The sequence below is a fragment of the Camelus bactrianus genome, chromosome 10 (genome assembly GCF_048773025.1).
Source record: "Camelus bactrianus isolate YW-2024 breed Bactrian camel chromosome 10, ASM4877302v1, whole genome shotgun sequence".
Taxonomy (NCBI): domain Eukaryota; kingdom Metazoa; phylum Chordata; class Mammalia; order Artiodactyla; family Camelidae; genus Camelus; species Camelus bactrianus.
The window spans coordinates 2294072-2306416 of NC_133548.1; the positions used below are offsets into that span (position 1 = coordinate 2294072).

The following is a 12345-nucleotide window of genomic DNA, read 5'->3' on the forward strand; positions in this document are numbered from 1 at the left end:
ACATGGGCAGCCACGGGACATAAAGGAAAACCCCAGAGGAAGATCCAAACTGGAGAAGTACTGATCTGACAGCAAGCCTTTCTGTGACGTCTGTCACGTTTTCCCAGTAGGCTTTCAAGCAAGGTCTCTCCTGCCTCTTAATTAAGTCATTCGGCAGCTCAGCAACCAAAACCTAGTGAGTAAACGCAGATGCTGGGGAGGCTGCCGAGCCCTGGGCGTGGACTAGACCACGGCCAGGCCCGTTGCTGCACGTGGGCCGAGGCCCGGTGCACTGGGGGTGGGGTGGGGTGGACCCCACGGTCTGCAGTCTTCACTCCCCGCACACACCCCCACAGCTGCTGGGGAGCCTTGCTGCGGGGGGATGGGGCTCTCACCCCTGCCAGCCTCCTACCTGAGGGAGGCACCCCCAGCCGTCCGGCTGACCACACTAGCGCATGCTGCGGGCCATCCAGTGCACGTGGCCCGAGACTTGGGAGCTGCCTCCCCTGCTCCTAAGACAATTTGGGTCTGGAAGTTAATCCACGAACTTGGAAAAGCATGACCCGCGGCTCCCGTCCCCTGGCTGAGCAGACACCCACCCCGATTCCTCGAGGCCACTCACTCCAGGGAGCTCAGGGGCAGTCCAGCACCACTGAGGGCCCCCAAGCAACTACCGGGCATTCAACATTAAACTTTTTTTTTACGTTCAAAGGCAGACTTTCTTCAACCTAGCAGGTTTTTCTGCTTTGTTTTAGAAAAATAAACATCCAGTATCATCACACAAAAGAACAAAGCAATCACTTCCTCAAAGCCACCAACTAAGGGGAGGGTTTAGCTCAGTGGTAGAGCATGTGCTTGGCATGAACAAGGTCCTGGGTTCGATTCCCAAGTACCCGCATTAAAATAAATAAATAAAAACCTAAGTATCTCTCCCTCCTAAAAATAAAGCAGCAAGTACTAACAGCTAGCCCTGCGGCTGAGAGGCGCACGGAGGAGGGCGGGGCCGCGGCGCGGAGGAGGGCGGGGCCGCGGCGCGGAGGAGGGCGGGGCCGCGGCGCGGAGGAGGGCGGGGCCGCGGCGCGGAGGAGGGCGGGGCCGCGGCGCGGAGGAGGGCGGGGCCGCGGCGCGGAGGAGGGCGGGGCCGCGGCTCTCGCTTCCTCCTGGAGCTCAGTTCCAGGGGAAACGCCCCTAAACTCCGTCTGCAGGAGAGGGAGCTTGATGCCGCCCGTCACGGGGACACATGACCTTTAAAAGGTTCTGCCTTTTCACTTTAGACTTGACCCCTGTCGTGTGTAAGGAATGACACGCGTGTTGTAGCCAAATCACTGAAGAGCGCTCCTGACCAGGGGAGGCGGGGAGGGCGTCCGAGATGAGCCCGAGTGCCCGTGTCGGTCACCACGCAGCGGAGACCGCGTGTCCGACTACCGGGAGACACCGCAACTGCAGGCGGGTTCTCTCACTGCAGGGACCATCGGACAACGGGGCACCTGCGTACAGCTGCATGTAAGCCGGGAAACGAGCAGGGGGCCTCCGGGACACCCCGTGGCTGTGGCCACGGCCACAGCCTTCCTCATGGGACAGGGGCTGTGGCCATGACTGAGGCTCACCCGAGGGCCAAGGACCGTCCCATCCAGCCTGGTCTCCTGGGGCCAAGCTCACACAGACAGCACTGCTGCCGTGAGGAAGGCTGTTAGGCCCCCAAGGCTAGACGTCACAGTTCTGTCCCTCCTGTCAGGAGGGACCTAGTCCCGGCCTCAGACTGCAGCGGGGTTGACCCCTGAGGGGAGACAGAATGCGCTGACCTCACAGGGAGACTCCAGGCCCAAGTGCGCTTTACTCACGTTGAGGCTCGTTCCAGGTCCTCCGACGGGGAAACCCAGGGAGCTTTCCTCTTCTATGGCCCCAAAAATCTAGGGAAAGAAGGAAGCACGCAGGAGACGAGGTCCTGAGAGACCACAAGTGGGGACGGGTCCTCAGGACACACTGCTGTGCCGGGAGGGGCGGGACGGCAGGGCAATGGCCTTGGCAGGTGGGAAGAGACGGAGAGTCAGGCCCGGGCTCCCCCAGCCCCCACCCACTCCAGGACCAGTCCTGGTCCCCTCCGGCCAGGGCCACTTGGTGGAAAAAGCACTTGTGCTTTTCAAACCTCAAGATGGGAGGGGAGAAAACTGAGGCAAAGATGCGAAATCACTCCGAGCAAGGACGGGGCAGGGCTTGATCCCTAGGGCCCAGGTTTGCGGCAGGACCTGAGGATGGAGTGCAGGACAGGGCCTGCAGAGCACCTGCACCAATGGGGGCCTTTACCCAAGAGCTGGAGGCTGGGCCTGCTCACCTTCAGCATGTGGGTGAGGTAGCGGGCCACGCTCTCCAGCAGACCTCGGTTGGGCCTCCTCCTGGCGGCCTTGTGGGCCGCCATGTAGAGGTTGCATTGGCTGACCAGAGCCCGCATTTCTTCCAGGGCGGTGCGCGTGTCCACGTTGTCACAGAGTGCCTGGTGAACCGCACACTTCCTGTCGTAGAAGCTGGGTGGGGACAGGGAGGCGAGCATCAGGCCGGCATCACCCCGCAGGCCCTCCCCACCGCACACGCGGCTCTTCTGCATGTGGTTTTGCACAAACAGGTGTGACGGTGCCACAGGCCGCCTCCTGGCTGTCGGGGTGTGTGACACGAGGACGGTGTGTGAGCCCCGGCGGGGAGGCAGGCCCCGTCTCACCTCTCGTTCAGCTCCGTCTCTGCGTCCTCCCACTTCTCAAACTGACCGGCTACGTCCACGGGAGCGCGGAGGAGGTCCTTCACGTTCAAGAAGAACTCCTGCGGTGAGAAAGCTCAGCTGAGCGGCCCTTAGACCTCTCCGCCCCAGAAGCCCTGGCGCGGCGCCGTTCTGCCGACGGGCTTTTCCTTCACGTGTGGCGTGAAGACGGCAAGGAGGCGGCGTCACACAGGCGCCAAGCAAGAACGTGAAAGATTTTTCTTCAAGACAGAAATGCATTTCAGTTTTAGTCTTAGGGAGCCCTAAAATCACTTCTACAAATACTTCACTTCAACTACTTCAAAGTGTTGGTTTCATTAAGATTATCATTTTGGTTAGTAAGTAAGTCTAATAAATCTGCTTGTGTTTGAAAAAAAGGTTCAGCCCATGGTGGCTCTGGGTACAAGGCAGGTTGGCAGGAGTTTCAGGCAAGGGGCAGGGAGCTGGCTTCCCCACTGGAATCTGGCTGCTCTGGCCCGAGCCTGTTCTCTCTAGGGGGACGGGGGCAGGGACCCCAGAGGTGCCCGGGACCTACGTTCAGGAACCTCTCGTACTGCAGCGCCGACTCCATGGTGTTGGCCGAGTAGTCCAGCGTGTCCTTCCAGGCGTGCATGAGGAAGGCCAGGCGCAGCTGCCGCGCTGGGAGAGAAGCAGTAGGGTCCCTCCGTGTCCCTGCAGCCACTGCCGCGCGGCTGGAGGACACACTGGGCTCTCTTTACCTGAGTGCTTCTTCAAGGCGTCTTTAATGGTGATAAAGTTTTTCAGCGACTTGGACATCTTGCAGCCCGCGATGGTCAGGTGGCCCGTGTGAAGGAAGTACCTGACCCAGCAGTCATTCTCAAAGTAGGCCTGGGCGGGAAGGGGCAGGGGGGCCAGCGCAGGGCTCAGGGGCGCCCCGCCGGCTGCTCGGTGGGCGCAGAGCCCCTTCGTGGGCACCTCACACGTGGAAGGAGGTGCCCCCCTTGTTGGGCGGGGCAGCGGGCCAGGAGGTGACAGATGGTTGGAAGCCAGGCTTGGGTGCCGCCAAAGGCCAGGCTGTTATGTGTGAACCAGACTAAGTAATTAGGGTTCACAGTCCATGGACGGAGCCCCGACGTGGACGCCAGGCTCTGTTCAGAAAGCACCTGGCTGACAGTCTGATCTGCGACCCCACGGTGGGGACCCCGCCCGCCTGAGCCCACCCCCACGGCCTCCGCCTACCTCCGACTGTGCCAGCTCGTTGTCATGGTGGGGGAAGCGGAGGTCGAAGCCCCCTCCGTGAATGTCCATCGAGGCCCCCAGGAGGGTGCCCGCCATGGCAGAGCACTCAATGTGCCATCCTGGACGGCCCTGATGACAAGACGGCGGTGAGTGCCTGACCAACGCTGGCGCCCACGACCCCCAACGCCCCAAAACTAGCTGGGAGCAGGGGTCAGTTTCCACACCTGGGAAGGTGAGGGGGCTGAACTGGGAAGGTCACAAGCTTCAGGTACTTCCGGAATCCCTGGCACCCCTGCGGCTCTGGGCCGTCAGGACTGCTGACACGGACTGTCAGAGGGTGTCCCCCAATACGCAGAGGTCCCCAGGACGGGGGCCCCCCAGCGGCAGAGCAGAAGGAGCGAGGCTCAGGAAGGGAGATGACATGCCCCAAGGTTAGGGGGCCCCAGGACGCGTCCCACCAGCCCCAGCCGCCTCCTGGGACGCTCACCTTTCCCCAGGGGCACGGCCAGGACGGCTCCCCAGGTTTGGAGGCCTTCCAGAGGGCGAAGTCGCTGGGGGACCGCTTCTCACTCAGGCGCTCTGCCGAGACGCTCAGGTCGCCTGCGGACACGGGGGAGGCAGTGACTCTGCTGCCTGGTGGACGCACTCCTCTCACTCAAGGGACGAGTTGTTCACTTGTTATTAACTTGGGCAAGCACATATCCAAGCTGACTGTGACTAGATCTTGGAGCTGCCCCAGGACCTAGATTTACGAAATCCTCATTGGAAGCTCAGAAGACACAGACTCGCGAGCTGGTGTCCAACGGCGATTACCACGGGCCTGGACCCACACCCACCGCCTCCCTGCATGCTCAGCCCTCGTCTAGGAAGGTGAGGGCTCCTGGATAGGGTGTGACGTCCTCCTGGGCCTGCCTCAGGGACCCCACGATCTTGTATGGACACCCAGCGCGACTGTGGCTGTGGCTCTGGAAGGATGAGGACAAGTCAGCTGGCTGTGTGTGGCCTCTTGGGCCTGGAGGTGCAAATTGGGGGACTCTGCTGCCCCTCCCGTGTTCATCCAGGGAAGTCATGGGAAGAAGGAACCCAGAGCGAAACGGAGCTCTGCTCCCTGGGCCAAGTTCAGGTCCTGGACAAGGTTCCTCCCACAAAGCAGACGGAGCCAGCCAGAGGACCACCCCACGGCCACCGCTGGAGGTTCCCCTAGACCACATCAGATGCGTGGGACACATCAGCTGCTGTGACAATGAAAACCCACCATCAGTCCAACCTGCATGCAGAGAACCCTCGTGGGGGCTGGGCAGGTGCTGGGAGAATGGGTCAGAGCAAAGGCCTCTGTCCTGATTCAGCCCTGAAAGGTCTGCCAGGTCCCTCATTCCTCCTGGGTGCCGTCGCCCCCTCATGGAAAAGCCGGGAATGGGACCTGGGTAAAGGCCACTTTGCGAGCAACACGTCCAGCAGCGCCCATGAGCTGCCCGAGGACACATTCCAGAGGGAGGCACCGCTAAATGCAGACCTCGTGATGGTAAAACAGGCACTAGACACAGATTACTTGGAAAACACGAAATAGAACCATGGGGAAAATGCCGTAAGCATAAACGCAGGGATAACCACCATTAACATCTCGGTGTGCTGATTTGCGGTTTGCGGCTTTTTAATCCCCGTAAGCAAAACACAGACGTATCCAACAAACAGGACAAGCGTCATCCTGGTTTGTGTCTGTTTCCTCGCACGGTGAGCATTTCACCGAGTCGTCAGCGGTTACTCAAAAACGTAATTAGATGTGGCGCTGCGACCTCCTCTTTACCCACCCTTTCCTTGACAGCTAGCATACGTTGAAGTTTAAAATTTTTTCTTTGTTAGGAACATAGTTATCATGAATGTATCTAACTTTAAAAAATTTATTTTGAAAAATTTTGTAACAGGGAAAGGAGGATCCTCTCTGTCTCACACCCCCTCCCCCAACGTTTGTCTTCAACAAACGTCAACAAACGTCACTACCTGGTCATACTTGGTATTTGCTCCAGATATTTTAAGGACGAGAAATAAATTCCACAGACCCTTCTGCATTCACCCGGGGTCATTTCTGGTGCCCGACGTGGCTCCCCCAGGGTGTGCTCCCCTGGCCTGCAGGGTCTGCCCGATGCCCGGCCCCTCCGCGACTGTTAGCCTTAAGCGCCACCGGGCCCGGCGCTCGTGCTGTGAGACTAACGCAGCCCGTCCTTTCTCACTGTTTCTGCGTCTTCTCTTTTAGGTTCTGATGTGTCTTCAGAACAGAGCCCCTAAGGTGCAATTACTTGATCGAAGCATGCAAACGTTTTCCCTATTTGGGGAAAGTGAATGCTGTGAATTAACAACTGAGTAGTCTCTGTGGACTGACGAAGACACCTCATTCTGTCCATAGTCTGAAGTCGAGGGGGTCTGCCAGCACCCTGAGACCTGAGTTCAGTCCCAAGCGGGTTTTTCCTCCAAGTCCAACACAAAGCTTTCCACGTCTACCGGGGCGCCAGGCATGCCAGCGCACAGGCAGGCCTTCCCAGCCTTGATGCTCGGACTGCTCTACCCATCACAGCCTTAAAGCCGCCCGCCCACTTATCGTTGCATTTCAAAAACCCGAACGTAGGGCCACTATCTACTCTTGCTCAGCATGTTTAATGGTGAAACCTAAATGTTGGAAGATAACTTGCGAAAAGTATACCCATGGTTCAAAAAACAAAAAGCATGAACATTTTTAGGGTCCAAGTGGCTTCCAGAAATGCTGGTGGGTGAACAGTGTGTGTCTGGCTCGTGGGAGCAGCGCCCGCAGCACAGGGCCACGCGGAAGAGAATGCAGAAAACACGACAGACAGACTTCCGCCTGGTCCAGAAGCAGCCTGGTGTCTACGTTTGAAGCATCTGGATCAAAATGGGCATGGTGGATGTCATTATATATGTGTCACACTCGCTGTGACAAGGACACAGCCATTCCCAGCTGCCACCCTGGTGTTCACAGGGTGGCCATGCTGCCCACACCCAGAGCCTGGACCCTTAGATAAGGACTGGGCTGAGGGTTCTCCTCACGAGTTCCTGCCACCACCTCATAACAGGCAGTGCCAGCTCCCCTGCCCGCCCTGCCCCGTGTCCCAGGCCTGTGAGTAGTGAGTCTGCGACTGCTTCCTTTCCCGGGGTCCTCCTTCCCCAGGCTCCCCGCCATCGTGTGGGTGGCGTGCGCCCCTCACTCAGCGGGCCACCTGTCTCTTCTCCACGCTCCCGCAGGGCCCCACAGCCCACTGAGCCCGGGGGCCCTGGGCGCCGAGATCAGCAGACACCAACCCCCACCGGGGCCCCGAGGTCTGGACACTTTCCAAGGTGGGCCTGTACCTACTCACTCTTTTGCTCCTTAAACAATAATGCACTTCAAGGGCTAAGTCCTACAATCCCTTTAGATGAGAAGCAGGGTTCCAGCAAGTGTTCGGGGGCTGCGAGCCCAATGCGCTTACCTTCCCCCTCCTGCAGGGCCTTCTGATCCCCGACGGCCTCGGGCACCAGCTTCCCGTAGCAGTGCCCCTCACTGGAGGCAAACTTGACCGTGTCAAAGTACACGGAGCCGTTTGAAACATAGCTGTGAGACAGAGACCAGGGCGGCTGTCACGACCCAAGGACGATCTGGACATTCAGAGCACCATCCGGTGTCAGCTCGGTGCATCTGCCTCTGGTTGGGCCACTCGGCGGGGTGGCCAGGTGGCTGCTCCAAACCACGGCCGCAGGGTGGACTGAGTAGGGTGGGCTGAGTGGGGATGTGACGGCGACTCACCCCTCCCAGCAGCCCATCCCTCTGCACAGACCCTCCACCTGGAGTCCGCAAGGGTGTAGCCCCAGCCCTGGCCTCGGCCTCAGTGACCACACCATCTCGCATGACACCCTCGCCTCTGTCTGCGCTCTACCCCCTGCCCGGCTGCCAAGGCTCTCTGCCTCCCAGGACTACTCCCGATTCTTCCAGCCCAGAACAGTCTCTCTTCTCACCTTGGCCCGCCCACGGCACCCAGCCTGGCACACAGTCGCCCTGTCGTGACCATGTGGAGTCGGGGGAGCATGGAGGTGCAGTCACTTCCCGAGAACCTGCCGCCCTGGGCCCTGGGCCTGAGGCTTCCGGCTCCTCCCAAGGCACAATGACACCTCCATCCCCCATCTCCCCGCGAGGTGGGGAGGGAGCTTTTGGGGGCAGGAACCCCTAAACAGCAGACGGTTGCTGGGCTCCGTCCACACCCCTACTTGTGGCCTGTTCCTGAAAATGCTGACCTCAGGGACCTGAGAAGCGTTCCACACAGGCAGGTGGTGGGAGAATGGTAACCTGGGGCCGAATCTCAGCCCCGCAGGGACCACTGACGAACCAACCCTGCTTGGGGTTTGACACCAGGAAGTCTCGGAGCACCCGCACCATGCACCCAATGTCTCCAGAGAACTGGCAGTGCCCCTACTCAGCAGCGTACAGTGTTGGGGCCCCTGTGATGTGTGGTCTTAACTGGGAGCTTCCTAGTGGACCGCCGGCCAGGTGCTCCCTGAAACGCCTCTCATCGAGGTCCCCACGACAGGCCACGAGCCCGAGCAGAGGGGCCGGTCGGCCCTGGGCGTGGGGGTGGCCCAGGTCCTGGCCAAGGCCTGGAGCCACACAAGCAGGTCTGCGGGGACAAGGGGTGCAGCCAGCACCGCCCTCCTGCTCTTCCTTCCTGCCCTGAACAAACAGGTGACCCGTGCACAGCTGATCACCTGTCTGGATGGCAACCAACACCAAGAAAACCCAGAGGCTCTCTTACAAAGTGACCTTGAAGCCGAGATCCAGGTGGCACAGAGGAGAGAGGCTGCTGTGAGGGGACAGTGAAGAGGGGCTGCTCGTATGATGAGGTTATGGCCTCAACCGTGTCCCCTGAATGCCGGAGTCCTGACCCCCCCCACCTCAGAGTCTGACTGTTCTGGGAAATAGGGTCTTTACAGAGGGAATCAGGTTGAAATGAGTCCCCTGGGGTGGGTCCTAATCCAGTAGGGCTGGTGTCCTTACAGGAAGAGGAGATCAGGGCATAAGAGGAGGGGCGAGGGTATGTGGGCACAGGGACGCCATCTGCCGGCCAAGGAGAGGGGCCTGGACAGACCCTCCCTCACAACCCTGAGCCGTGGAGGCCGTGAGCCAACACACTTTTCTGGTTCAAGCTGCTGCCTCCAGCGCTTTGCGACAGGAGCCCCTGGGCTCTGCCACCCTGAGCAGCACAACCACCAGCTCCCCTGCTCCCAGCCCCGGCCCGAGAAGGAGCGCTGCTCTCCTTGGAGAACCTTCCCTTGCGCGCTGGGCGGCCCCGAGGAGGGCCTCGCGCTTACCCGTAACCATTGTCCACGATCTTCTGGACGAAGTCCACGATCTCCGGCACATACTCACTGACCCGGGTCAGGACGTCGGGAGGGAGGACCTGGAGGGACGAGAGAAGTCCGACTCTTCCTTCTGAAATGCCTGTCCCAGGGAGACACGCCCAGAAAACCAGAAAGCACCGCTGTGAGCCCAGGGCCCCTCGCCTCTCGTTTTAAACTGAATTTACTTGCAAAATGAAGATGGTCTGGACCCCATGGGGCCTGTCGGTCACTGGGGCCCTTGTTCCAAGACAGCAAGGCCAAGACAGGCGGCGGCACTTACATTCAGGGCTTCCATGTCTCTGTGGAATTCCTCCTCCCAGAACTTGGGCAGCTTGGAGAAGATGGAATTGTCAGTCACTTCACTGCCGTGCGTGGAATCTAGCCAGTCGGAAAGAAGATCCTTTGCTTCTTCCAACAACACCTGAAATAAAAAGAAACAATTTCCACACGTAGTATGACAGCTGGTGCGGCCGACCTGCGCCAGCGAAGGCCTCCCGGGGCTCAGATGCGCCGTCACAGCCGGATCCGGGTGGACTCACGAGTGAGTTCTACCAAACACTTAAGGAAAAATATACATCTGTTTTCCACAATCTCTCTCAGAGGACGGATGCTAAGAGAATTCTTCCTAACTCGTTCTATGAGCACAGCTTTCCCCTAACACCTAAACCAGACAGAGACATTACAAGAAAACCACAGACCAGTATCTCTCCCAAACATAGACATGAAATCCTTAACAGAATGTTAGCAAATTGAATCCACAAAAGCATTAAAAAAAAATCACATACCACAATCAAGTCAAATTTATCACAAGGATGCAAAGGCTGGTTCAACTTTGCAAAATCAGTGAATGTAAATCATCACATCAACGGACTAAAAAAGAAAAACCACGTGTCACATCTATAGATGCAGGAAAAGCATCTGACAAAACGCGACAGCGTTCAGGATAAAAGGTCTCAGTGAAGCAGGAAGAGAGGGGGACTTCTAAAACAAAGCTACAGAAAGCCCACAGCTGACATCAGACTGAACAGTGAGGAACCTGAAGCTTTCTCACTAAGATCAGGTAAACACGGGGATATCAAGTCCCCTCTGACCGCCCCTTTCCAGCATCATCCTGGAAGTCCTTGCTAATACGATAAGGCAAGAGAAGGGGGAAAGAAGAGACAGACCACAACAGGATTGCAAACCCATCACAAGCTGAAAGTATCATTAAGCTGAAAATGCATTTAAAACACCTAACACACCAACCATCACCGTTTAGCCTGGCCTACCTAAAACGTGCTCAGAATACACCAGCCCACAGCTGGGAAAAATCATCTGACACGAACCCTGTTTTGTAATTATGTGCTCAGCATTTCATGTAACGCACTAGTATTGTACTGACAGTGTAAAACAAAACGCTTGTCTGGGACCCGAGTAACTAAGTGTAGCAGGTATCTACTCTGGTGGTCGAGGCACTGACCGCGAGCTCCGGTTCACTGCTGGTGCCCGGCATCCCAGGAGAGTCCAGGCCCGCACACTGCTGGCCCAGGAGAAGAGTTTGAAGTACGGTTTCTACTGAATGTTTATTGCTTTTGCACCATTCTAAAGCTGAAAATCTTGTAAGTCAAACTGTTGGAGGTCGGGGACCGTCTGAACACTGGGAAAGAAGACAAAATTATACGCCAACAAGTAAGTGGAATTTGAAATAGAAAACACAACCCCATCTACACTGGCGCCCATAAAATGAAACACTTGCACGTCAGCCTTACAAAGTATGTGCGAGTGCCACAGGAGGAAAACCACAGAGCTGTGAGTCTAGAGCGGGGACAGACCCCACGTCTGCGGGAAGGAGACTCAGCACAGTCAGGTGCCGGTTCTTCCCACCTCGACCTGTACATTCAGTTTAATCCTAACCCAAGTCCTATCAAGTTTCTTTGTGGACACTAACAGACTGACCTTAAATTTTATAAGGAGAGGGAAAAGAGCCAGAGAAGCCCACACAATACTGAAGGAGAAGACCGGAGCTGGAGGACGACACTGCCTGACCTCAAGACGCACCATAAAGCTACAGCCACCAGGACACTGCGGTGCTGGGGACAGGACAAGCCAGCAGATCAGCGGAACAGAGCAGAGCCCAGGAACAGGCTCAGGTACCGTCAACTGCAAGGCAACAGAGTGGAGCAAAATAACTCTTTTCAACAAACTGTGCTCGACCACTGCGTATCCAAAAGAACTGACTCAGGGAGCACAGGCTTCAGAGCACAGTGCAGCACCGAGGAGGGGAGCGCGGCAGAGCGCACGCGCAGCACGCACGAGGTCCTGGCTTCAGTCCCCAGTTCGTCCTCAACAAACAAATGAACCAACCAACCAACCAACCAACCAACCGAATTACCTCCCTCCTCAAGAAGCAAAAAGAAACCAAAACCAAAACCAAAACCCAACTGTAACCCTCCTAGAAGATGACACAGGAAAAAGCCTAGACGACCTAGGGTCTGGCAATGACTTCGTCCCAACAATACCGAATGTGGGACCCATGAGAGAAAGAATTGATAAGCCAGATTTATTACAATTAAAAATTTCTGCTCTGGGAAAGACACTGTCAAGAGAGCGAGAAGAGCAGCCACAGACTGGGAGAAAACACTCGCAAAAGACACATCTGGTGAGTGAGTGCTGCCCCAAATACGCAAGGAACCACTGAAACCCAACAATAAGAAAACCACCTGATTAAAAAAATGGTCCGGAGATATCAACAGACACCCGACCAAAGAAGACATACCAATGGCAAATAAAAGTCAAAAGCTGCTCCCCGTGGTAGGTCATCAGGGAAATGCAAATTGACACGGGACCTCGCGCACTGTCAGAGCGGCCAGCACCGAGGGCTGCCGAGGCTCCGGGGTAGCGGCAACTCTCACCTGTCACTGGTTTGGATGCAAAGTGCAGCCACTTTGGGAGGGTGTGGCAGTTCCTTAAAAAACTACACATACTCTTCCCATGTGACCCAGCAGTCACGCTCCTTGGCATTTACCCAAAAGAGCTGCAAGTTTATGTCCACATGAAAACCT

The 12345-nt window shown here is 57.2% G+C and overlaps 1 protein-coding gene across 4 annotated transcripts in view; it reads right to left on the reverse strand.

Annotated features, from left to right (window-relative positions):
* Window positions 1-12345, reverse strand: part of CARS1 (cysteinyl-tRNA synthetase 1) — a 35498-nt gene that overhangs the window by 7017 nt on the left and 16136 nt on the right. For all 4 annotated transcript variants that reach the window (XM_074371494.1, XM_074371493.1, XM_074371497.1 and 1 more), the window contains 10 exons: window positions 9585-9725; window positions 9275-9363; window positions 7405-7526; window positions 4416-4528; window positions 3929-4057; window positions 3448-3577; window positions 3264-3367; window positions 2693-2790; window positions 2312-2501; window positions 1821-1889 (listed from right to left, as the gene is read on the reverse strand). In XM_074371494.1, the coding sequence (XP_074227595.1) occupies window positions 1821-1889; window positions 2312-2501; window positions 2693-2790; window positions 3264-3367; window positions 3448-3577; window positions 3929-4057; window positions 4416-4528; window positions 7405-7526; window positions 9275-9363; window positions 9585-9725 (1185 nt within the window). The remainder of the gene's footprint in view (window positions 1-1820; window positions 1890-2311; window positions 2502-2692; window positions 2791-3263; window positions 3368-3447; window positions 3578-3928; window positions 4058-4415; window positions 4529-7404; window positions 7527-9274; window positions 9364-9584; window positions 9726-12345) is intronic.